Genomic DNA, 26,587 nt, shown 5'->3' on the forward strand with positions numbered 1-26,587 from the left:
AAATTAAGTGAGTTGGAGCATAATGAGAGAGTCTCATATGGGACTCAAGGATCAGAGAAGCTTACCAAATGGTCCAAATGAGCCCAGGACTGGTTCAGTCCTTTAAGGGTCTCCTTGACAACAGAGCAGGCTCTTCCTTTCTTATCCTGGATGAGAGTGTTTCCACGTTCCTCTGCTTTCTCTAGATCCTTCTCTTTTTCCTTCACTAAATCCTCCAACTCCTGATAAAACAAGAATTAGTTGAGGAAATAAAACATTTATAAAAACTCAAACTGTGCGTGGCATTCATGACCATGCTGGACTCCTACCTGACAGTCTTTAAGTGCATTCTGTACCGATGCTACATCCTCTATCCTGTGTCTCTTCTTCAGTTTCTCCTCCTGTAGTGTGAGCCAGGTTTTCAGGGCCTGGACTCCATTTTCATGCTCTAACCAACTTTCCAAAAGTCCTTCTAAAAGCTGAATCTAAAATACACACAAATAAACACAATTCAGAAACATGTCACATCTCAAAAAATTCTAAGTATGAATGTAAGGTGTAATTCTCGACTAAACTGAAATGCTACCTTTTCACCGATGAGCCCCTGCAGTATCTGCCATCGTCTGTTCATGGCTCCCAGCTTCTCAGCAAAGTCTGTTTTATCACTGCGCTTTCCCTCCACATCCTGACTGCTGATCTGCAGCACTGACTGGTTAACAAAGTCCACAGTCAACTGCTTACAGGTCAGATCGATGCGGAAACCCTGTGAAATACAGATAAGACATAATGTGACTTGATGAAGAAGAAGGAATTGTCGAAGTCTACTGAAGTCTTCAGGTGTAGACAGGAAAAAACCTGTACCTTATAAAAAATGTGTACCTTATACTTCTGCAAGAAGTTCTGGACCACCTCTGAGCCTACAGCTTCCATGATCTTGTCCTGGTCTTCATTGATGATGTTCTCCATGAGAGAGATCCAGCTCATTAGCTCCAGAATAGCGTGTCGTGATGCCAGCTTCTCCATTTGCAACTAAGGGACGGAAGGAGAGGGGTTACAATGGTCAACAAAAAGCCAAAATATACTATCATCATCATTACCATCATCATCATCATCATCATCATCATCATCATCATCATCATCTACTATGTCTGTACTGTTCCCTGACCTGGTGTAGCTTCTCTTGTACTACAGGGATATGAGTCAGCAATTCAGCCCACTGAGTATCGATGTGGCCCAGCGCTGTCCTAAGACCAGCTGTATCCACTCTTTTCAATCGAAGAAGCTGGTTCCCTGTGCTCAGCACAGACGAACGCAAAGATGACTTAGCATCCACCTCTTTGGAAAACTCCTATCAGAAGCAGAAGTGACAAAAACGTTGTTGAAAAAACTTGCAATTTTATTATACATTGATTAAACCAATCTGAATATTGTGTGTAGATATTATTATTAAGTCTGTGGTATATGTTTGAATCTGATATAAAAACTTAACAAACCAGGAAGGCATAAAGGTGGTCTCTGACGGTCTCCAGCTCCTGAGGCACAGTTACTGACTGGGTTGTCCAAAACTCCAGTCTGTCCAAAGCCGACTGCAACCAGTGGCTCAACTCTGCTGACTCGCTCTGGTACCTGGGATTTACATACACAGAGGATAAAATAATAACAATTTAGGATATACTTTTAACTATATTCAGCTTGTATGTGTCACTATCAATCTTTTTTTTTATTTCAATCAATCAATTTTTATTTATATAGCACCAAATCACAACAAAAGTCATCTCAAGGCACTTTATCCATAGAGCAGGTCTAAACCATACTCTTTAAGTTTAATTTAAAGAGACCCAACATTCCCACATGAACAAGCAATTGGTGACAGTGGCGAGAAAAAACTCCCTTTTAACGCGAAGAAACCTCAGACAGAACCAGGCTCAAAGTGGGCGGACATCTGCCTTGACCGTTTGTGTTGTTTTTAACAGGATTAAAAACCACACAAATCTGTCTGACTCAAAGACCTACAATACGTAATTGATTTCAGATTAAATCCTGACACAGTTTTTTAGTTTTAAAAGAATAAAGAACGACTAGAAAACAAAAAAAACTCTGCCAGAGCCTCACCTGCTCCAGTGTTTGAGTGTGGAGTCGAGGCGGTGTAACTCCTTGTTGACCTTGGTGGTGGAGCAGAGCCAGTGTTCTCCCAGCTGGGTCAGCTGGTTCTCCAAATCTGAACAGCCAACAGACAGTAGGAGCCTCTTGCCCTCCTCCAGGACCTGGTACAGCTGCGGCTGATGCTCGGTAAGGTTAGCCTTTAGACGCTGGAGGTCCAAAGGGAGAACAGATGGAAAGGAGGAATAATTGACGAGTTAAAATATGATATTCGAACAAGCATGCACAACTGCAGCTTTCAGGGTGAGTATTGTATGGATACATATACTTGCAGATATGCCGTATGTGTGTGCAGTCTGTATATTGTCCCTTACCTGATAGAGACTGATCCTTTCAATAAGTCTCTCTTCTGTCTCCTCTACCAGACCCACAGTGGGGATGCTGCACTCCACAGACTCCAGCTGTCGACATAGAGCCTGGTAGTCTTCCACAAGTCTGCTCCATGACTGGCCAAGACATGAGAACAGAGAGAGTGTGTTACTTATCGTATTACCACATGCTAATTTATTTGACATTTGTGCACTGTCATCCACTTTATTATCTGCTATATATCAGTTACACAAGATTGAATTGAACCATACTTCTCCTTCTATTATTCACTCATTCCCACCTCTAGTATGCCTTCCAACTCCACTCCCCTCCTGTGGGCCTGTTTGAGCACACTGTGGGCTAAGGCCATGGTCTCATCCAGGACCTGGCTTTCCCTCTGCGCTACCAGACCAGACACCTTACTATAAAATGTCTGGGTGAGGATCATATGGCATTCTAGACCCTGGAAGAACTCCTGGAGAAAGAAACAGACAATGAAACACAACATTAGAGAAAACAGAAATCTAGGGGACCAACAGTGAAACTGCACTAGAGTCCACGACCACCCCTTACTTTGTGTTTGTCCAGTAACATCTGGACCTCTATGACCGAAGCTACTGTCATTTTCTGGTCTGCAGCCATCTTGTCCTGGGCAGTGTCCACCAGGTCTGTGAGGTCATGAAGTGCAGCTTCATACTGAGCCTTGAGGGACAAGCCGTGGTTCAGGCTGCTACGTCTGGAGCCCACCATCAGTACCAGCTCCTCATATGCATCCTACACAGAACCATCAACATGTCAGTCAGTAAACATTTAAACTCTGTGAGCTCAGGAGTCTTTGAGAGTGTAAGAGTTAAAGAAAAGAGAATTAAAGATCACCTGTAGTTTGAGTAGTTCCTGGTTGGAGATTTGGTCAGATTGGAGTCCCTCTGCTCTGGTCTTCAGCTCAGTCACTCTCTGCTCAAACTCCTTCAGACTGTCCTCAACCTCTGATAATGTCTACAAAAGACACAACATATTCATTGAAAATATCTTTTCAGTAGCTACTGCCAATTCAGATGGCTTTATTTTTGTATTTGTGTGTATCTACTGTTGGTGAGTATCATACCTCTATCTGTTTGGATGCAGGCCTGTCCACAGTTCCTGCCATCTTCTGTAACAACTGGTGTTTACTTTCACTCAGAGCTGTGAACAGCATCCTTAGTTCATTCTAGCAAGGACAGCAAAAACAGTATTAATAAGAAACACACGCTAGTGAGGCAGACACTCAAACACACCACAAGTTTGGTCAGAATCAAACTGAAGGTCTCATTGTTGGTACCTGGAAGGTTGAGTGCTCTTGCAGCCTGTCTCTCATGCAGTCACAGTACTGTTCCAGGGTAGAGTCCAGCAAGCCCATCCTCTCCTGCAGGCCCTCCAACGTGTCCTCCATCAGGACTCGCTCCTCTCCTCCACACAGCCGGCCCGCTCCTCTACCCAGAAGGTCTCTGCACTGGTTTACCTCCCTGTTCATCTCCTTGAGCTGTTTATTCAGGATCTGGACAGAGGAGTCAAAGTCAGCAACCCAGCTGGTATTTCCATCCAGTGTAGATTATTTATTGTATTGTCTACTTTTATCAAGCTATAGTGTTTAGCAACCTCTGTTAGCAGTGTTACCACAATACACGTTCTTTAGTTTATACGATTCTGTGAATTATATGTCAAAGTATTGCATTTCTGTATGAACGATCAAAACTGATTAAAGTATTTATTCCCTCTCACCTCAAGATTTGTGAGTTGTGTTTCTGTGTCCTCAGAGAGTAACACAGGACCAGAGAGCAGCTGATTCTCTGCAGCATCCAACCAGGAGGAGGCTGCTGAAACTGCAGCATACAGGTCCTGCTGGACTGTCGTCGCTGATGCCAAAGACACTGCGAGCTTACTGTCACCACCCGACACCTGCGATTCAGAACAAAGAATATTTACTCATTACATCCAAAGCTGTCAGTAACATTTTTTTGGTTCCATCCTAAAGACACAGGAATCTTAATGAAAAAGCCTAAAGTAAAGAGATTAAATTGGGCTAGAAAGTCTCTGCTTTACCTCTTGGGTGATTCTGTCCAGAGTCTGACTGCAGGCCTCAAACAAAGCACTGGGCGAGTCAGAGTCCTGGCTGGCAGACTCGCCTCTAAACACCATACTGGGACTGGAAAGACGTGACCGGTGGAGGACCTGCACACAAAAGTGACATTATGAATGAGCCAATTCAACAAATAAAATATGGATATTAGATCAGAAGAAGTCCTAGTGACATAAAATGATTGATTTGTATTTTAGAAACCTCTCACTTTAAGAAGTATTTTTAATGCAGATTATCATAAATCTTCATACGTGTAGTGTAAGGTATGTTTACCGGGCTAAGCTGGTCCTGTTCCAGGGAAGTGAGGGAGAGCTGCAGCTTCGTACTCTGATCTTTATTTAGGTTTTCCCAGCGCTGTCGCAGCTGGTCCAGAGGGGACAGGCACTCTGTCTCCAGTAACACTCCACCTGGGACTGACACCTCACTGTGGGAGAGAGAGGAGGCTGCTGTCAATGGGATCTGACATCCGTCCCCAGAAGGACAAATCAAATAATAAAAGAATCATCTTTATAGGGTTAATGTGTGACACAGGAAATGTTTCATGAGAAAGGCATGATTAAGTATGAAAAGAATAAAGAGAGGGGAAAAACTACCTGTCCCCATTGGGCGTAGTCTGTTGGTTGAGTAACTCTTCCCCGACACTCGCTACAGACTGAAGCAGCATCTTCTGTTTAGCTACTTGCTCCTGCAGCTCCTAGAAAATGTAGGAAATTAATTTCTACTAACTTAAAAGAACTGACTTCTTCTCCCCAGTGACACTAATCTAATCAAACTGACTTACTCAGCACAGGCCTGTTAAATATAAAAAATATTTTAAAAGTATAGCCTCTTCTTACCCTCTGTCGAAGCAGATTGTCATGATGTTGCTGTGTGCGTGTTGAGCGGGCCTGGGAGAGCCATTCTTGGACATTAGGACTCTGGGACAGAGATGAGTCTGGCTCACTGTCATCCTGCTCTTGCAATGAACCCTGGTAAGAAAACAGACAGACGCCAAGAGAAAGTGGTGATTTTGCAACAATGTGGACAAACAGTTACTGCAATCCTGATTAATAAGTGAAAAACAAAAGAAAAACATGGCTGAGACACCTAAACCCAACTAATCTAACAGAAGCACACTTAAAAAAGGAATAATAAAAGGAGTTTGTGAATAATAGGTAAAACATATAAACTTAAGTGATATAGCTGGGCCTTTTTGAGGAAATTATTTGCAGTGGAAATTCAAAAGCTTCAGAAGAACATTGAGCTGTTTTTCCCCAAATGAGACATAAACCAGAAAAGCAACAAAGTCAAAATGCTGTGTCATCAGAAACACATCTGATGCAGTACATTTACCATTAGCATGTGATGAGGTAGCATCCTTTTGTCTGGTGTCTGAGGCCCATTGTGAGACACACAAGCTCTTGTTGTTCCATAGTGGAAAACAGTGGACTTTTATGAAGGAGCATGACACGACCTTTAGTATTTGCACAATACAACCATTGATGCTGCTGCTCAGTGCAACATAATGCAGCACAGCACAACAAAAATGGCACACAGGCAGGGAGAAGGAAAAGCAGGGAATGGAAAAACATGTGGGAATGTGGCGGGACAAAACATAAATGGTGAGGGAAAAAAACAAACATGAGCTTGGTTCGAGGCCTCCTCTTATCTCACCTGTATGTCAACCTGCTTGTCCTGTAGCATCTGCTGCAGCTCCAGTAGGCTGTCTTTGAGGGAGCGCAGTTTGAAGGTGAGTTGCTCTGCCTCTTCCTTGGTCTCGGCGCGGCCCTCCAACAACAAGCTCTCGCTGTGGATGGACAGCTCTGACAGAAAGGACACCTTCTGCTCGATCTCAAACAGCATGTTCTGGAAAGGCGAGAGCGCAATCATACACTCAGATGTTTTATAAAACAACAGTAATATTATTGTTTATAATTCTTTATAGTAACATGCCTAAAAGTTACTCAAATGGAAAAAAAGTAGAATTTTTTCATTTTACTGGTATGTGCAGCAAAAAAATGAATTATTTTTGTTACTTGATGAATTATGACGCCAATGACAATAAACACAAAATGATCCAAAAAATTTGTGTTTTCTTAACTCCAAGAGCTCTAAATTGAGTGGTGGCCAACAAGTAATGCTCCAGTAACTCTCTTAGTTTTTCCCAGGATGCATGATACACCTTCAGATCTCCTTCAATAGCATGTTGTTTCTGCCTCTCCTTATCTCTCTTAGCGCTACTTGTTATTTCATCAATTCTCATTTGCTTTTAAAAGCTTACCCTCTGTTTCCCTTCAGATTCTTTTCAACACATTCCTCTCAGTCTCCATAAAAGGGACCCTCCCTTTCCATGTTCAGACTATGTGTAAGAAGTGGGAAGAGGAGGATTAGAGTTGTTTCCCATTCTTTCACACACACATACAAGGGTCCTTGGCAGTGATGGAGAGGTAATTCCCAATAGAGAATTTTCCCCGTCTATACAGAGCGCCTCCATATAACTCTTTTCAGAGTTGTCACAGCATCATTCAGTGGGAAGGTGGACAGCCTCTGTTCTCCTCACACTTTCTTATCACAAAAAGACTACTTATAGTAATACAACTCAAATTCTAAAATGTACCTTTATGTTTTAACTGACACAACTAAAAGACAGGTGGAGTTTGTTTATAGGACAATGTATGTAAGATACAATGTGTGCCAGAAAGTTTACATCAAGACATTATGTAATATTATTTATACTTATTAATAAGTATTAACTAATCAGAGGATTGGTCCAATTGGTTTTTGAGCTGCTTAGACTGTGGTGATTTTCTTGTAGTCCATTAATGTTAGAACAGCCTGGGGTTGATTAGTTGAAATAAATAGGAAAAAATAGTAAAAACAACAAAACAGAGATGGAAAAACAGTTGAATTAACATACTGTAGAGCGCCATCCACTAATATGAAACACTACTATGGTTTTTAAAAAAGTTTGTTAATCTGAGTCTATTATGTAGACCTTTATCTTTTCATCCCTCTATTTTTACAGTTCTCACTTCACTTCATTTCTCGAACTTCATCTCTTTTCTCTAACACATATTTTTCTTTCCAGTGGATTTTTGCTATAATAATCTATGGTTGCAGTCATTGTCTACCCCTGGAGATAAGGATCCACATGGGCCGGACTTTTAGACCTGAGGTCCATAGGAGCCATATGTGAACTGTAATCAGCTTACTGTCTCCCAGCTGCTACATACACACACTTTAAACATGATTTCCTTTGCGTGAGCCACATAATTAACTTTATTACTGCTGAGAAGCCAATTATGGTACACTATAGGATGAATGTTTTAACACTTTTCATCACCAAAAATGCAGCATAGTTCAGGATATATGTTCCCACAAAGGCTGCAAAGATAACACACTTACCTTTAGGCAGTTTCAGATGTAAAATGTATTTATTTCAATATCAATCTAGCTGCATACACATAAAATCCTTTGCCATGACAGAAATAAACAAAAATGTCAGGAAAGGTCAGTTAACAAGTCTGTGTGACAGAAAAACTGAAATAAAGCTTTTTATCTTTTTTCTCAGAAGTTACTTTGTGATCAAAATCATTCAGACTGGAATATTATTTCCTACTTTTGATCTGAATAAAATCACTAAAGATTGTAGATCAGTGACCACTGTCGCTACTATTTTCCCTCAGATGCTAATTACCCCACAGATAAAGGTGATGTTACTATAGAAACAGGATGAGCAGGGGGTAAACGTTGAGCTGGTGGAGGAATGTTGGGGAACCAGTGAGGATTGCGATCAGAGAAGCACACAGTCAGACCCTAATCCTAATCCCAATGTCCTAATCCCCCCAACCCGAAAAGTGTCATTTATTGGACAATAGTGGCGTCCTATTCTGCTCTGCTCCTGTTAAATTCTGCTTCCTCTGGGAATGAATCCAAGCATAGACACTATTTCTGGAGCTGAGAAGCAGAAAATAGCAGATACTTCACCTTAGCCTTTGAAACCCCCTCTTGATAAAACAATAGCATACAGACTTTGCTGCTGTGCCTACTGCAGTGGGAGAAATTTAAAAGTTATTTCTTGTCTTGTCAGCAGAAGAAAACTTCTTGTACATATCAGGCGAGCAGCAAACTGTGCACCGTCTACCTCAGTCAACCTCAGTGAACTCTATTCAGTCAAACATTCACGTCCATCTTTCACAACATCAGAAATCTCACCTGACAGTCGATGAGCTGCTCTTCCATGTCCATGTCATCGCTCTGGGGTTGAAGAGCAGAGCTGAGAGTTGCCCGAGTGCTCAGCAGCCAGTGGTCAAGCTCCTCAGCCTCGCTATGGTAACGCTGCAGCGCCTGTTCCTGTCGCTGCTCCTCTAGTTGTTCACTTATTTTTTCCTGTATTGGTTAGTGTGAAAAAACATGTTCGCTTATATAACTGTGCACAAGTAATGCAGAGAAGCAGTTAGCCAATCAATAGTCCAGCCATGACATAAACAATACTGACACAATATTAAAGCCCAAGGTATTTTTAAGAACCCACCTCAAGCAGCTGCCGTTTCCCAGAGGCCTTCATTCGAATGGTGGCCATCCTTTCTCCCAGCACAGTGAGGGTAGACTGGAGTGCCAACTGGTCACCAGCGTCCCCATCGCTGTCGCTGTCTGCCAGCTCCTCAGAGAAACAGGTCTGTAACTCACCAATCTCATCCTGCAGCATCAGGATCTCATCCATCAGAGCCTAGCCAGAAAACAATAAGGAAAGTGTGAGAGGTGAAATAAAGAGAATATGCAAAGAAAGTAAACTGAAAGAGGATAAAGGCAGCTGAAATAAAGGAAGAAGAGACTGAAAAGAAGACGTAAGAGAAGCAATAGAAGGTTTGTCCGAATTGCCTGACGCTAGTGTAACAAAAACGGAACTGTATTGGATGTGGCTGTGAAGTTGGCATAGTAACGGAGAATAGTGCCATGCAGTCTGTGAAACCATCTCACAGGCTAGTGCAATATTAAACCCCTGAATAAATCCCTGTTTTTCAGAGCAGGCATCTCTTTTGTCATCTTTTTTTTCCTGAAGAGATCTTTCTTTCTAAACTTTCAGTTTACACTTCACATACTGTACAAATACTTTTGATGTCATTTCTTTTTAACCCACACACAGGAACACAACTTTGCCAGTATCTCCAGACCTTTCTGTCCCCTGTCGCTCTCACCTGGTGTGCAGCCATCTGGCTCTCTGGGCTCTTACTGGGCTCCAGGCCCTCATTGAGTGCTGCCTCAATGGATTCCATTTTAGTGGAAATGGATTGGAGGGATTCTTGATAATGCTGCTGTCGCTCCAGGGCCTCATACAGGCTCTTCTGTTTCTCGCTGATCTATAGCAGGAAAAAAGGATTGCATAAACAGAAAGAAATCAATGATGACAACATCTTATAACTTGTGGTAGCAGGTAGTTGGGGATACATTTCAGATTTAATGTAAATCTGTGTTTCTGTCTCGGTTTTGGCCCAATTTTGGTGTAGATGATTCTGTTTTGTTGAAAGGATTTAAACTGTGATTTAAGTAAAAACTTACGGTAGCTGAGTGGTGCTTTCAAAGTTATTTAAAACAGATTGACAGTTGATTTTAACGGATGACATATCGTACCACGTTCTTTAGTGTTTCCCAGGATCTCTGCAAGTCATCCAGGTTAGCAGCACTAGTCTCCATAGATGGGTCATACAGCTCCTGGAGGGGTGCTCGACTTAGAGCGCCACGACCCTGTTACAACACAGCGAGTGTGAGTTTCATTCATATCTGAGAGCAAAAATATGTAAATACTTGCCACAGTATGTTTATGTGCAGTGAAGAGGATGGGCTGCAACAAGAACACACTTATTAATGAGCAATTAGTTGTTCTAATGTCCAACTAACCTTGAACACACAGTACTGTGAACAATTAATTAGAAGTGGCACATTTGCAGCTGCTGTACACACTGTACATACATATGTGCAATTTCAGAAGGAATGCATTATACAGTACATTACACAGTTAGTTTATACAGCTATAAACTAATAGACAGTTCAAATAAAAATGTATAAACATAGGCATCTACACATTTTCCTTATTTACACTGATGACAGCTTAGCTCGGTATGCCATGAGTTAATGGTTATGGTAGTTCTCGGTTATGGTAACACAGGCCACCCATACACTCATATACTTCCACACAAAGGGTATGGGCAAAAACGTAAGAGTAGTAAGCACAACCTTTAACCTAGTAGTTCGATCTGTTTTATTATTTGTGGGATGTTTTCACTTCAACAGCAAAGGTCCATTGAGATTTGTTTACAACCCTTCTGTTACTTTCTAGCTGCCCCACATTCTGCCTTTGAGCTTATTGATTTTAGTCTTTAGTTAGAAGATAAAAGCTCACTCACACATCAAAAGACAATGAAATAAAGTATGCACATTTCCCAATAATAGCATGACAAACAGCTGTTACTGTGGTTGAATCCCACAGAATGAAAATGCTGCTGTGCAACTGCTGCATCATAAATTAAACACAAGGCTATTCCAGTTATGCCTAAATTGGATGTGTTTTTCCACAGCAATGTTACATCAGCAAAAAGCAATTGAAGAAATAAATTTGTTTCAGCAAAGTAAATCCGCAAAAAATATGCCGATAAGCAGGGAAAGCAGGAGCAGGACAGCAACCCTCCAGTTTTTTCAAACATCCATTGTATTGATTCAGGTGATGGTCAAGTTGTCATGATTTAGTGGTGGGGAGCAGATTGTGGTGAGGCCATCTTAACAAGTCATGCTGTTACATATTCAGCCTTGAAACATGTATATTTTGAAAGAAATTTAAGTTTCTGACAACAGAGTAGTTCCAGTACAAAGTTGCTTGTCTCTTTAAATCTATATCCAATAATGTCAATGGGTGCACAAACATGTTCAAGACATCTTAATTTGCATTGGAAAGCAGTGAAATAATCTCATCCTAGCAGCAAGTTTTCTTAACTTTTTTAAACAGATGTTCAGACTAATATTTGGTAGGATGACTCATCAAGATGGACTTTTTTGTGGAACAGGTTTGGTGTGATGGTTTCTTGTCACTTTAAACTGAGAATTTGAGGCGTAAAAAGTGAAATGGACGGTAAGTATGTGAAGAGTTGGCATATCAGGTAGGGCTTTCGAGGTTACCAGGGTGGGTTTTGCAGTACCTGGTTAAGAGGAGCGTCAGTGTTAGCCCCTGGGGAGGGGGAGCGGCAGGCAGGGGGAGAGGAGACCTCGCTGTTGGTGCCCTCCTCCCCTGACTCCTCCGTCACAGGGGAGAGGAGTGTGTGGCAGCGCCCTGCTGTCATCTGACCACACAATCACACCACACATCAAAAAAGCAGGTGGAGGAAAAGAGAGGGAGACCAAACGGAAAATGCCCAGGTGAAGAGAGAAAGAAAGAGCATAAAAATTAATGGGGAAGTGCAGGTTAGGGAGATTGCAGTGAGCATATTGTTGATTCATTAGACAGAGAGTAATCAAATAACAGAGAGGAAACCGATTAGGTCATATTACTGCTGTTGATATCAAACACTGCAATGCTTTTGCCACTGCACAGCATTAAAGACACATAATTCACTGTAGTGTTGCTCAGTGCTAGCAAACAGACAAACTGTGGTTTCCACTGCCAGTGAATGAGCCACTATGAATTTTACAGGATACATCAGGGGAAAGGAATGACCAGCACCAGGAAGTTGAAAATCACACACACAGTAAATACACATACACGCATACAGATTCAAGGCCAAAACGCATAACGAAAGCATAGCATAGCTAACAGAGGCTGGGAAAAAGAGTACAGCAGCAGCAGCAGCAGCAGCAGCAGCAGCAGCAGCAGCAGCAGCAGCAGCAGCAGCAGCAGCAGCAGCAGCAGCAGCAGCAGCAGCAGCAGCAGCAGCAGCAGCAGCAGCAGCAGCAGCAGCAGCAGCAGCAGCAGCTGTCTAAGAAGCAGCACAGTTGTCTGTGTGCCTGCATGCTTCAGTAGAGAGGCAGAGCTGAAATGTGAGCCAAACCCTACTGGGCTGTTTTCTGGCAGTTAATGGAGAACTTGGCTGCCTGACTCGGGACCTTGTTATATTTGGAGGACTTTTTCGCGGGTTTTATGATGCAATGCAACGCAATGAAGAGCATCAGCTCACCGGCATGTGTGGGAAACTCAGTGGTTCGATAGTGAGATCAGTTAGAAACTGAGCAGCACTCACAATGGTAACTATGTTAAACAATATCAAATCAAGTATAGCAAGCTATTTACAGCTACATACAGAGACTTATCATGCTCACACACAAACACACACATGCAGTAATATCCTGTTTCCTGGCCTGCTGAGACCAAACACACCACACATAGTAACAGGGCAAGGAAGCGAAGAAATCTGAATCACAGAGAAAGCCACAGCCAGACAGAGAAAGAGAGGGAAGTAAGGGTGCTGAGGGTGACATACTGTAGTAACAGGCAGACAAATTTAGTCTAATACGAAGCAAATTGAAGTGACACAGCACAGAATCAGTGTAGCAATGCACAACAGATCACAGCCAGAATAGAAACACTTAAGATGTAAGAAAGATGAAGGGTAATAAAGCTCCAGTTATATCTTTGTAATACAAAAATCATACACAGATTGAAAGAGGAACGCAGAAACTGGAGAGTAATATAGAAAAAAGATCCGCTCTGAACCTGGAGACTTTTACATTTAACAGTCAGCGACGACTGAACAGACGAACATGAGGCCCTGCAGCCCAATTTGGCTATAGTTTAATTTCAGGGACCCACATTATGAAGGACTTTTTATAATTGGTAGCTTGGCATTTAATTGTACATGAAGAGTATAACTGTGTGCACTGGGGAAATAAGAGAGGTGAAGTTAAAGCTGAAATTAAAAATGACATTTCAGACCTTCTCTAAATTGTGGTAAGTCATTACAAATTTAATTATAGAGAAATGGTCTGTCTGCACCCTCTGGAGACGCCAAAGGGACCCCTGATGGTCCCCATACTCCACTTTGAGAACCAGTGGGTGGCATGGACAGAAAAGTTACACACACAAAAACAATGGTCACACAGACATACAGCCATGTAGTGTGTACATGTGTGATTCACTGTATGATTGTGTGTATCCTTAAAAAGGCTTTGCCACTCACCATGACGACAGAGGGGTGTGCTGGAAGCTGCTTGTTAGCGGCGGCGGTGGCAGTTGCCACAGCACTAGGTAGCTCCTCATCACTCAGCTCATCCATGCCGTCTGAAAGGCCCTCCACCTCACTGACAGTCAGCAGCATGGTGGCGTGTTTGGCCTTCACTGTCAGCATCTTACACTTGGAATGGAGCGAGGCGATCTGCTCCTGGTAGCCACGGATCTTCTGGGCCAGCTCCTGTCAAAACATCCCCCAAACAGAACACACCACCACCCCCAGGGTCAGGAGAGTGTGGTTCAGTCCGCAATGGAAGATCAATAGTTCCTGGTTCACTAGGTTTCTGAAAAAGGGGATAGCTGAGTTGGTTCAGCGTTGAATGTTGTGCCGGTATGTGAGGAGTAAGTGGAGCGGACGTATTCTCTTCTCTCCCCGGTCTCTCGCTTTTGGCTTCACAGTGTGTAAGCGTAGAAAGAGAATAGCACTGCCTCTCTCTCTCTCTCTTTTTTTCTCTGTCTCTCTCTCTCTCTTCTATATCTCTGAGCCAATCAGAGCTGCAAAGAGGCGGGTGACTAAGAGCAACGGTGAAGCCAAAAGACAGGATGTTTGGTTGAGAGAGAGACCCTCGCAGAAATAGTTCAAAATCCCTCAGACACTCCCTCTCTTACACATACACAAATGGCAAGGAAAAACAGGAAGTGATCTCACTGCTTGCGCCCCCCCCCTTTTGTGCCTGCCACATCCCTCTTCGACCAATATTCAGGACAGACTCTTTCCAACAAAAGAGAGCCGTATGGGAGTGTTTAGAAAAGAAGAATGACAGAGATGGTGTCAAATTACAGCAATGGTATGAGCCGGCAGGCTGGGTCCAGCTCCTCCTTCCCTCCTCCTCCTCCTCCTCCTCCTCATTCTACTCCCTCTGTCCCGCAGATGGTCAATGCACTAATAATCAGGTCATGTGACTAACTGAGCCAGTGGAGTTGCAGCTATCTGCTCAGCTTTATAGACCAAACTCAGACATAAACACACACCACGCCGCTCACTGCAGTGACAGAGGGACAGTATCTACAATCACCCAGGTTAATGAGTTACTGTTGAAGTATTCAAAGTAGATAATATCTGCAACAGCCATGCGGAAAAGATCAGAATGTAATAAAAATGTTTTGCCAGTGGTGAGATTTGATCGGTTTTCCTGCAGATCTTTGCCTCAGCGCCCCATCCCCCTCCCCTTCTCAATTTCTCTCACAGCATGTGAGATCAAACACACTTACTCAGCAAGGTAAAACTGCGACTGGAAGCACAGGGCTGAAGTAATGCAGATGAATCTAGGCATCTACACTGCATCAAACAAGAATCTGTGCAGAATATATTTACATGCACTATCAGATGAGAGAGGAATGTGTGTGTGTGAGTTATGCTTGTACAGGCACAACACAATATTTTGCTGTATGGCAGCAGAGTTAGAAAATTGTTTAATTGTTATATTACTGAAGCTCAATCATAGGTTTGCCTACAACTACTACTACTAAGATAAACAGTATATTCCTGGTGGCATAACGTCTCTTTTATGCTGTTAGACACCGTTACAGCTTACAGGAAGTACATAATGACTCATGTTCTGTCTGTCTCCACTCTTTGATGTTGAAGAAATTGACAAAATCTGAAAAGACATCTACATGTCATATGTATCTTTATATATATTTCCTTGTCACGTGTCTCAAAGGGCACTCTGTTTGAGACAAGTGACAACTAGTAATGGTCCTCTAAAACATGAACATTGTCATGCAGTTATGTTTGTTTTATGGTGCTTATCTATAAGACAGATAATGAAGTTTGTCAGGTCCTTGTTGCTTTGTTGTTAATTCACAGGCTATTATGTCCTGGAAAGTTGTGTCTAAGGTGAATAAAAACAAATACTTAAATGCACTTTATAGTCAAAAGTGTCGTCTTGGTCGAGGGTATTTTTTTTAAGGTTCTGTTTCCATTGAAAAAAAATCTTGATGCTGCAATATACAATTATATTTTAGACACTTAAGTACTTGAAGCTTTGTGGTGACAGTTTGGGAAAGGCCCTTTCCTGTTTCAACATGACAAAGCCAGATCCAGGAGAGAACTTTACTGCCCTGCTCTTCACTTTACTAATGCTATGGGGGCTGAATGGGAGCAAATTCCTGTAGCCAGGTTCTGAAATGTTGTGAAAAGCCATCTTAGAAGAGTGGGCTGTCACAGCAGCATATTAATGCCCATTTTGGATATTCAACAATGTACGTAATGTTCAGGAGTCCAAATATGTGTATAATATTTTATAATACAAATAATAATTTATATTATAATGATAATAAATATAATTCATATATATATAAGAGGGAAAGTGACAGAAAGTGTGTGTCCTCTGTCACCTCATGGTGGTGTATCTGAGCCTGAAGTTCCTGTATGTTGCTGGTGGAGACAGGCCGGTCCTGAATGATGCGATGGGCTTCTTCTATTAATCTCTGGAGGTTCTTCACTTCCTGTTCATACTGCTCATACTGCACCACAGCCTCCTGGCAAAGAGGACACATAACATGGAAAGGGTGAAGTTGCAACTTTGTAAGAACATAATCAATTGTGATTTATATTATTGATCCCAGTAGGGGGATGATCTTTACCCTTGCTTTCCCACTACAGCAGGATCAAAGGGTCAGTATCATCTACAAAACAGCACCACGTGGAGCTGATAGGGATTCAGTAGACACTGGGTGGATGCTTCATACATACATGAAAGGCTCTCTGAGAGAAGCAATTTCTCCACAATGTGATTTCTACATGTGTAGCATGTGTCACTGAGTGCGTTCTGCATATTCACGTGATGTTGTGCTCTAGAGTGGCATTGATTAGAGCAGGATAAACATTAACGAAAAGGAGTTGATTCAGCGTTAGGGTTACAATTCACAGCAATGAAGTATGGTAAATACCTTGAGTGTTTTTGTGGACTTCTGTGTAAGTTACATTTCAATGATAACATTCAGATAACATTTAGAATATCACAGTTATAGTGAATAAAACAGGATTATATGAATATGTACAAAAAAATCTACCTCAAATATAACTCTGAGCTAGATCACAGTGAGTATTAATGATGTGGATGTTTGTCCCCTAAACAGTCTCTGAGGGTGTATCTTCCTCTCAAGACTAATTTTCACTACAATGAGCTTAAAAGCAGAAGCAGCCCAGAACCAAAGGATTGAAGGATAATACTGGTCCGATGGGGGCTAAAATTAAACAAAGACATTCCTGAGAAAGCCTGTTGGGACACTTCACATGAATTCAGAGCATCTACTCCAGCAGGTGACAATGTAGGCAACTATTGACTCTATAGCCTTTATATATTAGAGACGGCTGCCTACTACTTACTACGGAGGATTTTCAGGTCTACAGTGTTTACAGCAACTTCACAGTTAATCTAGCAATTTGGGGGAAAATTAGTAATGTAAAATAATGTAATAAAAAAAGTTACTACCTTACTTTTATTGAGTGGTAATGTAATACCACAGCATTAAAGTTTTCTTGGACTTAATATGTTAATTATAGTTAATAAACAGAAGTTGCAATATAAGGGCTGCCCTTTACCTGCAGGATGTTGCACTGCTGGATGGTTGTATGCTGCAGTTGGCTGGCTTCTTGCTGCAAGGTCTGAGCTGTGCGGCAGATAGGCAGACTGGCCACTACCTCCTCCGGTAGCCGGAGGGCGCTCTGACACTGCTGTACTGCCGCCACCTGCTGCTTGAAGCCTTCCATTTCCACCAACAGACGCTTGTGGAAGAATAAAGGGGAGTTAAGCTTTAAATTATTTATAGATGTTATACAAAAATTGTAGGCATGCAATGTGAATTTGTGTGTGCTCCTTCTGTCTCTGAATTTCCAACACCATCTCAATTCAAATATATAAATACTAATAATAATAATATTGATTTGTATAGCACCTTTCAAGGGACCCAAGGATGCTTTACACATAGTACTGTACTGACTACTGCGATGACTACTCCTATGTTGCTCTGCCTGGCCTGTTTGCATGCCTTTTTCTCATTCTCCTTTCAACCAAGCAGAGTGGAAGTCATCAGCTAGAATTGATTCACCTGGGTAACCCTTTAAAAGGTTGCCTGCTCAGTCTGTCTCTTTCTCTCTCCCATCAGTGACATCCCTTCTTTGTTTGTTTCATTTGTTTGGTCAATTTTAGCACTCAACATTTTCCCTTATCGATGCATTCCCAAACACTATTGATTTAACATTTACAGTTTTGGGTTTTGTTATGTGATTGTAACAAATTACTCGTTTTTTAAAATTAAAACATATGTGTTTTCCCTCCTTTGTCTGAACTCTGAGCCAATTCATGACACCACAAATGAAGCAGTTAATATGTGTCTTCACCTGTCTCTGTGTGAGCTGCTCTCTGAGGCTGAGCCTGTTGAGATCAGGGGAGGCAAGCGTGACCTGGATCTGGTCTACTGCAGCATGGAGGCTCTTTACCTCTGCCTCCAGATGCAACATGTCCTGAGGAGAAACACAGATACAAAAAATCAAAGGAAAGCTTGAGTGAAGATAGGCGCAACTGATATGTATTGAAAACAAAATGTAGTATCTTTGGACACTATCATTGTTGATTTGGACTTGTTTGCAGTAACAGACTGGTCTGCAGAAGGGTTTTTGTTATCTGAGTTCAATCATTTCAATTTATTTTTAGTCTGAGCAATGAAATGTAAGGGTCAAATCAAACAGAATCCTTTATTTGTAAGACCTAACTGACCCAAATGTGTTTCATGTGAAAGGAATTTGAAATTTCAAGTCACAGCAAATAAAACACAGGAGAAACTGTAAACAGATTTCAAACACACAGCGCTATTAGCAACAATCAGCCACAGACTGTCATCTGGGTACCAGCTGTATAGCAGTCAGATTAGCGTGACAGATTACTGCAGCACAAGAGTCAGCATAGAAAGCGTGTTTCATAATGATGGTGTAATACTTGGTGATGACCATAGGAGGGCACTGTTGGATTGGGTATCTGATGTATTTGACTGGATGTGCACCTCATGTTATGCACCAATGTGTCTGGATTTATGAGATAACATGTTCTGCATTTCTTAATGAAGACAAATTGATCACAGTAATTTAGAGATGAAGTGTTATTGATGTCTGATTCTTGTAATAGTCGTCTCAAATGTCGATGTTTACCTTGGCGGCATCCTGCAGACCCTGGAGGCGAGTCTTGGCAGTTTGCTGCAGCTCCTCTGTGCGTCTACTGAGGTGTTTCACCTGCTGGCTCCACCCCTGTGTCTGCAACACCTCCCCCAGCTGCCCCTCCCTCTCCCCCATGGCCTCCAAGTCACCATGGAGACCCCTAGACTCCCGCAGCAACGCCTGTCACCATAGGAACATAAATTACATGTCAAAGAGAAAAGCCTTTTGTGTTTGTGCAATTATACTAATTAAAGCTGGCCAACACACTGTACAGTGTGACATGTTACTGGAAATCAAACGTGTGTGATTCACACAAAAGTGCATGAATCTAATTAGCTGCAAATTTGTGGCATGTCCTCAGTAAGTTAATGCAGGGAACAGTATTTATTTTCAAAACACCAAAACCCTTCTTTTTTTTTACAGAAGAAAACAGCAATTTTAAGGCATGTTTAAACTATTCACACTCCCTGCTGTGTGACTCACTGTAAAGACTCACCTGGTGAGCCCGAATTTGCTCCTGCAGCTGGGACGCAGAGCTCCAGATGATATTACCAGAGACAAGAGCCTCTGCCTTTTCTGTCCAGACCAAAATGAATGCTCTCATGCCTTGATATTCCTCCACCTGCTTCTCTGCCTGCTCACAATGAAAACATACACTTGTTTTTGGAAGGAAAATGACATGTCAAACATTCTCAAACCCAAAATTCTAATGTCAAAATATAAAGCTTTGTTCTTCATTCATGGAAGCAGTAACAGAAACTTTGTCTTTGTCTCAAGGGATGCCAAAACAAGGGATGTCTACACCGACATGGTGACTTGAATTGATAGCTCACCTTCTTTAGTCTGTTGGCTCTGTCTTGGACCTGCTGTGTGGTATGGCGCTGCACTTCCGTTAGTTTGGCCACAGCATCACCCAGCTGCTTGCACAACAGAGGGTTCTGCTCACCAAACTCTTGCACTGCTACTCCTAACTCGGCCAGAGAGCGACCACAGCATTCACACTCTTCACAAAGACTCTGGAGAGGAGGAGAGAAGAGAAGAGAAAAAGGAGGAAAAAGAAATAGGTGAAATGAGGTGAAAGTAAAAGAACATGGAGACTTTTAGTGAGGGTTAAAATTGAAACTTTAACATTTATATACATTATATCCCGGGTGACGATCTTTATCTGATTTAAATTAAAAACGTTTTCTCACTAAAGACACTCCAGGGTTTGTGAGTCTACAGATGGTCTAAAGGAGCAAGGGAAGAAAAATGTCAGGGCAACTAGGGGGACAACAGGAGGGAAGGGGCTCAGAGTCCCATCTGGAGTACTCCTCACAAAAGTGGGTCACTGTTGAAGGCAGAATTCAGTTCATGCCATTCCAACTCTCGCACACTCATTAACCTCAACATCTGCAAAATGAATAGCCAATTTAACAGGGGTTAATTGCTTGTTAATTAGTCAATCTGTCTGGTTGATTACTTTGGTCTCTTCTTTGGCTTCCTCTAGGTCAACACCCTTGTCTTCCAATTTCAGAGCAATGGTCTTCAGCTTCGCCTCAATGTCCTGGAGTCTGAAGCTGAAGTCCTCTTTCACATCTCTGGTCTGTTGCACTTCCCTTTCCCTTGCCTGGACCTGAAGCAGAATGCAGAAACACACACATTTCACAGTACTGTCAAATACCAACAGCTGTTAAACAAAACTAACTGGTGGTGGATAGGATGGAACTGGTTATGCAGCAGTGAAGTACGTTTATCAGACACCATACAGTACAGCATGACTCATACAAGTGAGTGACAGCTTTACACTGGAACACATACACCACAGTGCATTTACATACCAGGATATAGTTTGATCACAGTTTTAGTGTCTATGCTTAGTATTTCATTACAAACCTACTGAAAACCCACATGACAGCCATAATTAGTTAATGAAACTACATTTAATATGTTAACTGCAGTCAAGAGAGGTCACCTGGTCTTCAGCGGAGCCCAGAGCCAGAGCCACTTCAGCCAGCTGCATGCTGAGTTCAGAGGGCAGACCAGCCTGGAGGTCCTGGTACTTGGACTGCTGCAGCTCTGTCATGCGCTCCACACTTTGACGTCTACTGATGACCTCGCCATGTGCAGTCTGCAAATCAAACAACATCACGTGACGGACTGCAGATCAGAGTGTCTGTTGTGTGACATGAAAGCTGATCTTTCCCCATACAAGCCTTATCACCTTATTGATGATTTGTGGATTTGTGCTAATATATATGTGTGTGTGTGTGTGTGTGTGTGTGTGTGTGTGTGTGTGTGTGTGTGTGTGTGTGTGTGTGTGTGTGTGTGTGTGTGTGTGTGTGTGTGTACATATAGTGGCCTATAGTACCTCTAGTTCTTGCAGCAGGGAATCCAGGTCGGCAGTGGGGCTCAGCAGTAAACCACGGGTGTCTTGGATCCAGCCTTTAACCAAGCCCAGCTCCTTCTCAACCTCTTCTCTCTCCCTCAACTCCTGTTGTACCTGTGACCTGCTCGTCCTCACCTGCAACACAAGGCTAAAAAAGAGACAGAGTCAGTGAGCAAATTACATCAAAATATTTGTATCTAAATAGATTATTCATTTATTTTCTGGTCTGTGTTTTTACAAGCTGATACATAACTTGCATTAAATTAAAGCACATGCTTTCTGAAACACATTTTGTCGAGGTTGACTAAAAATATTGGACTGGTAGAGTCAAAACAGTCAGTGTAAAACAACTTCAATATCCAATATTTGTTCTACAAGATATTATACTGTATTTCCAAAAGGTAATACTTGCTTATATACAATCAGTGCCCTTGCAGTGAAGTTAAGTACAGTTTTTCTGTTCGGAAATTATTCATATATATTACAATCTAATATATAGGTAATGTGTTTAATCTTAAATATTCGAAGTGTTGATTCGCTCACCTGTCATATTGCTCCTGCATGCTTTTGATCTCTTGTAGGCACAGTGTCTCCTTGTGTCCATTCTCTGTCTTAATCTCCATCGCCTCCTCTTCCTCTTCCTCCTCTCCTCTGAGGCTACGTGAGTGTTGCCCCAGCAGGGCCAGGATCGATTGCTCCCTCTCCACCTCCAGGTTGAAGGAATCATGGTACTCCAGCAGGTTCTGCAGCGCTGCTCTGGTGGCTGCCTTCTCCACTGTGCTGTCTGGGACACGACTGTGGAGGTCTTTGGACACAGAGCGCACCTTCTCCATCTGAGGGCCAGAGAAGTTTATGTACAAAGAGTCAGGTGCAGGTGATGCAGCAGACTATGGTAGTTTACTAATACTACTAGAGAAAGCGTATGGTTACCCAAATATCTGTCCTAGCTGAGTAGGTATGTTAGAATCCAGTCTCTACAGTCAATTGAAAGGTCTCATTTTAATAATATGCTAATGACGGGTGTGTAACCCGGAGATGCGCCATGTTGTGTTCAAAGACCGTTTGTTTTTAATGAACCAAGAGATGATTAGAGAGGTTTCATTCTATTACAATGAAAGTCAAACAGTCACTATTCAGCTTGAACTAGTGAATCAGTCTTTTTTTAAATAACATGTAACAGACCTATTTTACATTTGTTTCACTAATATTCAATGGCCTTTCTACAGTATACAGTTATCCTCTGTGAGAGTCAAAAGCAGAAACCAGTGCAGAGAATGACATCATGTCCAGTTGAACAAAGGGGCCATAGAAAACCAGTGGACAACAGGAATGTGCCACATATGAGGAAGTGACCACTGCTTCCAGTTTGACCTCATTTTCCTTTCAAGAACGGTGCTTTGTGGGAATTCTTGGGAACTGACAGTGTCACACTTGAAATAGGTCGAAAGGCGGGAAAACACTGCATGACACAGTGTTTTGGCAAGAGGAAACAACTGGCCTGAAGCCTGGAGTTACATCACAGCCCACCAACTGGTATTCAGTTGTTGCTGTGTTTGACCTAAATCTGTAGAGGCAAGAACAGTTTCATGGAGTTGAATGTTTGTCGGCTACAAGTGTCTTGTGAGTATAAATAGCTTCGGTGGAATGACTGTGGGCACGTTTTACTCTCTTCATGTACATTAATGTAGCACACTCACACACACACACACACACACACACACACACACACACACACACACACACAAACAGGAAATCATGTAAAACATCATTACAATACAGTATGTTCTCTGACCTTCTCTGTGAAGTTCCTCCACTCCCTCGCAGTGTCATCCAGTGCCCTCTCCTGGGCTCCTGCCACACTGCGGAGCCTGGTCCACCGTTGCCATAGTGACGACACAGAGTGGCTGGTAACGGCTTTGCTGGACTCAGAGATGATCTGCTCTAACTCTGTTGCTTTCTCTTTCAAAGCATTTAGAGGCAACTCTAGCAGGTCGATGTGTGCCTCTAGAGACTGCAGCCAAAAGACCCACAGATGTCATTCCATGCATATATTCTCCTGAAATGTTTACACCACAAACTCTCACCTAGAAATTAAAACTCCATAGACATACAGGCAAACAATGAAAAATACATAAATGCTCCAGTGTTTAAATATTTTCCTTTAAATATAAGATAACCCTTCAATACAGTGTGTCAGTTATGAGTGTGAGGCAGTTTCCCACCTTGTATCTCTGACATTTGTCTTCTGCCTGCTGGATGCTGACAGCTTTAGCTGTGGAGAACATGGTCATCTTGCTCTCTACATCATTCATCTGTTCAACCACTGTCTCTTTCTCATGTTGGAAGGAGGTCCATAAAAACTCACACCTTAGAAATTTAAACAAATTATAGACCATTGTAAAGAGGAATTTAAAATTAGGATATGTATGATGAATGATCATTTATTACTTGGCTCCACACATACAAACATAAAATAATGGACAAGTTAATATATTAACACATACCTCTGTTGCACTTCTCTGTAAGCCTCCAGTTGCTGTTTGACTTCTGTGTTTCGCTTTTGCATTGCCTCCACTTTTTCTCTGAGTTTGCTCATCTCTTCTGTGTCCACAGCATTCACCAGCAGAGGCTCCCAAGTCCTCAGCTCCTCTAAACCAGCTGTGAAGTTCTTTTCCTGGGCTGAAATTTCTTCCAGGTCCCACATACAATCTGTTTGCTTCTCAAGCTCCACCCCCAGGCTGGCCCTCTGGAGGAAATCTGCAGCACAGTCCAGGCATTTCTGCATGGACTGCAGACATAAGTGGTGCCTCTGGACCAGGGAAAGTACTTGATCCACAGCCAACTAGAACACGCAGAAGGTGAATGAATTAACTCCAGTTTTCACTTCTTTCTACAAGAATTTCTCTACATAAATGCAGGTAGAAGTGCATGCCTAAATCAATACAACAAGCACAGCCCTGTCAGAAAAAAAACATTAAAACTACTCCTGCTGAATCTGCTGATGTGTAAAATACTTCCTTGAACTGTAATACTTAATAGTGTTTGTCATATTTTCTAATCTAATTTTGGAATTCAGCTTTTCAAATCATCTTCTCCCCTAAATGTCAAAGGTTAAAATTCTCCTCAGTGGGGAAAGAGAGTTCTATTCCCTGCTAGGCACTGCTATGACACTGTAACTTATACTTTTATTCAAATGATGGTATCTGTGGAATACAGTATTTTAACACTTTGAATAGTTATAAATTAATGATCACTTGTTCAAACTTCATGCCATTTCTGGAGCAGTCTTTTTAATGTTTCATCTTCTCTAAGCATGTTAATATTGATACTATGGGAAACAGGAGATGGAAAATAATATTCAGTAGGTTCAACCCATGAATGATGGATGATATTCCTAATAAGCTGAGGATCTGAATTTGGCCATGGGACTAATTTCTTTTTTGTTTTAATCGAAATTTTATCAATTAGATGTAAAGCAACAGCACAGAACAAGTGTATCAAGAAGGAACAGATATGTACAAAATGTCTTAATTTTTGAAGAAAATAAACGCATTACCTGTTTTTTGCTCATTTCTTGTTGAACTTCAGCTCCCAGCTTCGCCAGCTCATGCAGTCTTTCTTCTACGTGGGCTGGGATAGTTTCTTTTCTACTACAAAATCTTTTTGTCTCTCTACTACACAAGGCATCTGTTACCCTCAATCTACTTTTCACTTCCTCCTCCATGATTTTTAGTTTCCGTACTTCCTCATATACCCTGTCAACTTTGACCTCTGGAAGGGTCAAGGGCTTCTCCAATGTGCCCTTAATAGTCCTCAACCATTCCAACATTTTCTCAGTCTCTCTTGTGATATCTTCATTCTTGGTGACACTCTTTTCACTTTCTTCAACAAAACATTTGACATCAAACTGTAGAGATTGCAATGATTCTAGCTGCAGTATAATTTCCTGAAAGGCAGCAGGATCAGACTTCAGACCAAGGCCTTTAATCTGCTGGTTACATTCTTCAGCCTCTGAATTAACACAATCCAGACTTTCAAGCAGCAAATAAAGACTTGTGATTTTATCCACAGTACCTAGTTCTGCGTCAGACTTAAGTCTAACTAGTTTTTCTTTCACAGATTGTAATTCTTGGTCCAACTTTGCTAATACTCTGCTGTGCTCAACTAGTGTTTTCAATGAATCATCTAAGTGTTTAATTTTCTGATCATTTCTCCTTTTCAGTGTGTTGCAGAGACAGACCAAGTGCTGTGTCTCCTCAGCTCTGTACATCTGGCCCATACTAAGAAACCCCTCATTTTTGCCATGAAGTTCTCTCACAGCAGGGCTAATATGGAATAAACTTTCATTTATATTTTTGTATTCATTGATTACACGAGCAACTTCCTCCTCACTTATACTGATAGTCTGCTTCTCCAGATTGTCAAACTGCTCCTGTAGCTCCTCCAGTGCATTACGAGTAATATCAAAAAAAGTGCTGAACTCTTTTCTCTCCAAGATTATTTGTTGGACTCTGTCTTTTTTCTCTTTGGCTAGAGCTAGGATGCTGTTGTACTGTTGAGGCAGGGCATTAAGCCTCTCGTCTAAGTAGCAATGGTCAATCTCATTCAAAGTCGGGAGGATCTCCTGGCCTATTCTTTGGACAATAAGAAGGAGGTTCTCGTACTCTGACGCTTGCTCTAAGACGTTCTGAAAGTTAGACAGTTGTATTTGCAACTCAGAGCTGTCCTCAATGTTGCTTAGATTGATTTCAGGGAAGGTGATGGCATCCGCTCGTCTCAACCAGTGGCAAGTCTTGTCCAAGTCTACCTGAAAGTACTTCCTGGAGGTCAAGGCTTTCTCTAAGTCCGCGAAACGCTGGGTGGTCCTCTGGAGGGCAGTTTCAAAGACTGCCTGTAACTCCTCAAGTCTCGCCAGGGTTTCTGCTCTCTCTTTGTCAGAGGCATCTCTTTCCACCTCTCGCCCTTGTATCCAGAGAGACGCCAGCTCCCTCTGGTAAGCTCGTAAACCGCTCTGGACTCCCCGACATGCAGCAGCCTGTTTGGCCAGGTCTTCAGGGAGAAGCGCTATGTGGTCATCTATCAAAGCTTTCCTCTCCTGTTGTTGTACCCAAGACAATGCTCTCCCCAGTCCTTGAAGGAACTGTGTCCTCTCTGTGAAGGCCTACAGAAAGAGAGTTTATATATATACAGTATATCAATTACAAATTTTAAGCAGTTAAAGAGAAGAGTAGCATATTAGTAACAATTTTTGGTTATTTTCAATTTTTTTGTTGGACCACCTGGTTTAATTTTTTCACCAGGCTGACT

General features: G+C 42.0%; 1 protein-coding gene across 4 annotated transcripts in view; it reads right to left on the reverse strand.

Annotated features, from left to right (window-relative positions):
• The window catches only part of syne1a (spectrin repeat containing, nuclear envelope 1a), a 118,247-nt gene that overhangs the window by 24,364 nt on the left and 67,296 nt on the right, over positions 1–26,587 (reverse strand). For 3 of the 4 annotated variants that reach the window (XM_062437170.1, XM_062437171.1, XM_062437172.1), the window contains 39 exons: positions 24,837–26,441; positions 23,785–24,122; positions 23,503–23,647; positions 23,073–23,291; positions 21,824–22,113; positions 21,263–21,428; positions 20,867–21,022; positions 20,375–20,527; positions 19,746–19,928; positions 19,409–19,546; positions 18,907–19,092; positions 18,103–18,225; positions 17,305–17,487; positions 16,095–16,238; positions 13,705–13,935; positions 11,734–11,874; positions 10,175–10,288; positions 9,742–9,903; positions 9,078–9,272; positions 8,759–8,932; positions 6,218–6,409; positions 5,401–5,532; positions 5,158–5,258; positions 4,838–4,988; positions 4,528–4,656; positions 4,207–4,383; positions 3,767–3,982; positions 3,554–3,655; positions 3,325–3,444; positions 3,022–3,222; positions 2,750–2,923; positions 2,454–2,585; positions 2,092–2,288; positions 1,473–1,605; positions 1,145–1,327; positions 859–1,008; positions 566–742; positions 309–464; positions 66–221 (listed from right to left, as the gene is read on the reverse strand). In XM_062437170.1, coding sequence (XP_062293154.1) covers positions 66–221; positions 309–464; positions 566–742; positions 859–1,008; positions 1,145–1,327; positions 1,473–1,605; positions 2,092–2,288; positions 2,454–2,585; positions 2,750–2,923; positions 3,022–3,222; positions 3,325–3,444; positions 3,554–3,655; positions 3,767–3,982; positions 4,207–4,383; positions 4,528–4,656; positions 4,838–4,988; positions 5,158–5,258; positions 5,401–5,532; positions 6,218–6,409; positions 8,759–8,932; positions 9,078–9,272; positions 9,742–9,903; positions 10,175–10,288; positions 11,734–11,874; positions 13,705–13,935; positions 16,095–16,238; positions 17,305–17,487; positions 18,103–18,225; positions 18,907–19,092; positions 19,409–19,546; positions 19,746–19,928; positions 20,375–20,527; positions 20,867–21,022; positions 21,263–21,428; positions 21,824–22,113; positions 23,073–23,291; positions 23,503–23,647; positions 23,785–24,122; positions 24,837–26,441 — 8,025 coding nt within the window. Of the gene's footprint in view, positions 1–65; positions 222–308; positions 465–565; positions 743–858; positions 1,009–1,144; positions 1,328–1,472; positions 1,606–2,091; positions 2,289–2,453; positions 2,586–2,749; positions 2,924–3,021; positions 3,223–3,324; positions 3,445–3,553; positions 3,656–3,766; positions 3,983–4,206; positions 4,384–4,527; positions 4,657–4,837; positions 4,989–5,157; positions 5,259–5,400; positions 5,533–6,217; positions 6,410–8,758; positions 8,933–9,077; positions 9,273–9,741; positions 9,904–10,174; positions 10,289–11,733; positions 11,875–13,704; positions 13,936–16,094; positions 16,239–17,304; positions 17,488–18,102; positions 18,226–18,906; positions 19,093–19,408; positions 19,547–19,745; positions 19,929–20,374; positions 20,528–20,866; positions 21,023–21,262; positions 21,429–21,823; positions 22,114–23,072; positions 23,292–23,502; positions 23,648–23,784; positions 24,123–24,836; positions 26,442–26,587 lie in introns of those variants that run through there. The other variant, XM_062437174.1, reaches the window with a different exon arrangement.

Source organism: Scomber scombrus, chromosome 17, assembly GCF_963691925.1.
Source record: "Scomber scombrus chromosome 17, fScoSco1.1, whole genome shotgun sequence".
Taxonomy (NCBI): Eukaryota; Metazoa; Chordata; class Actinopteri; order Scombriformes; family Scombridae; genus Scomber; species Scomber scombrus.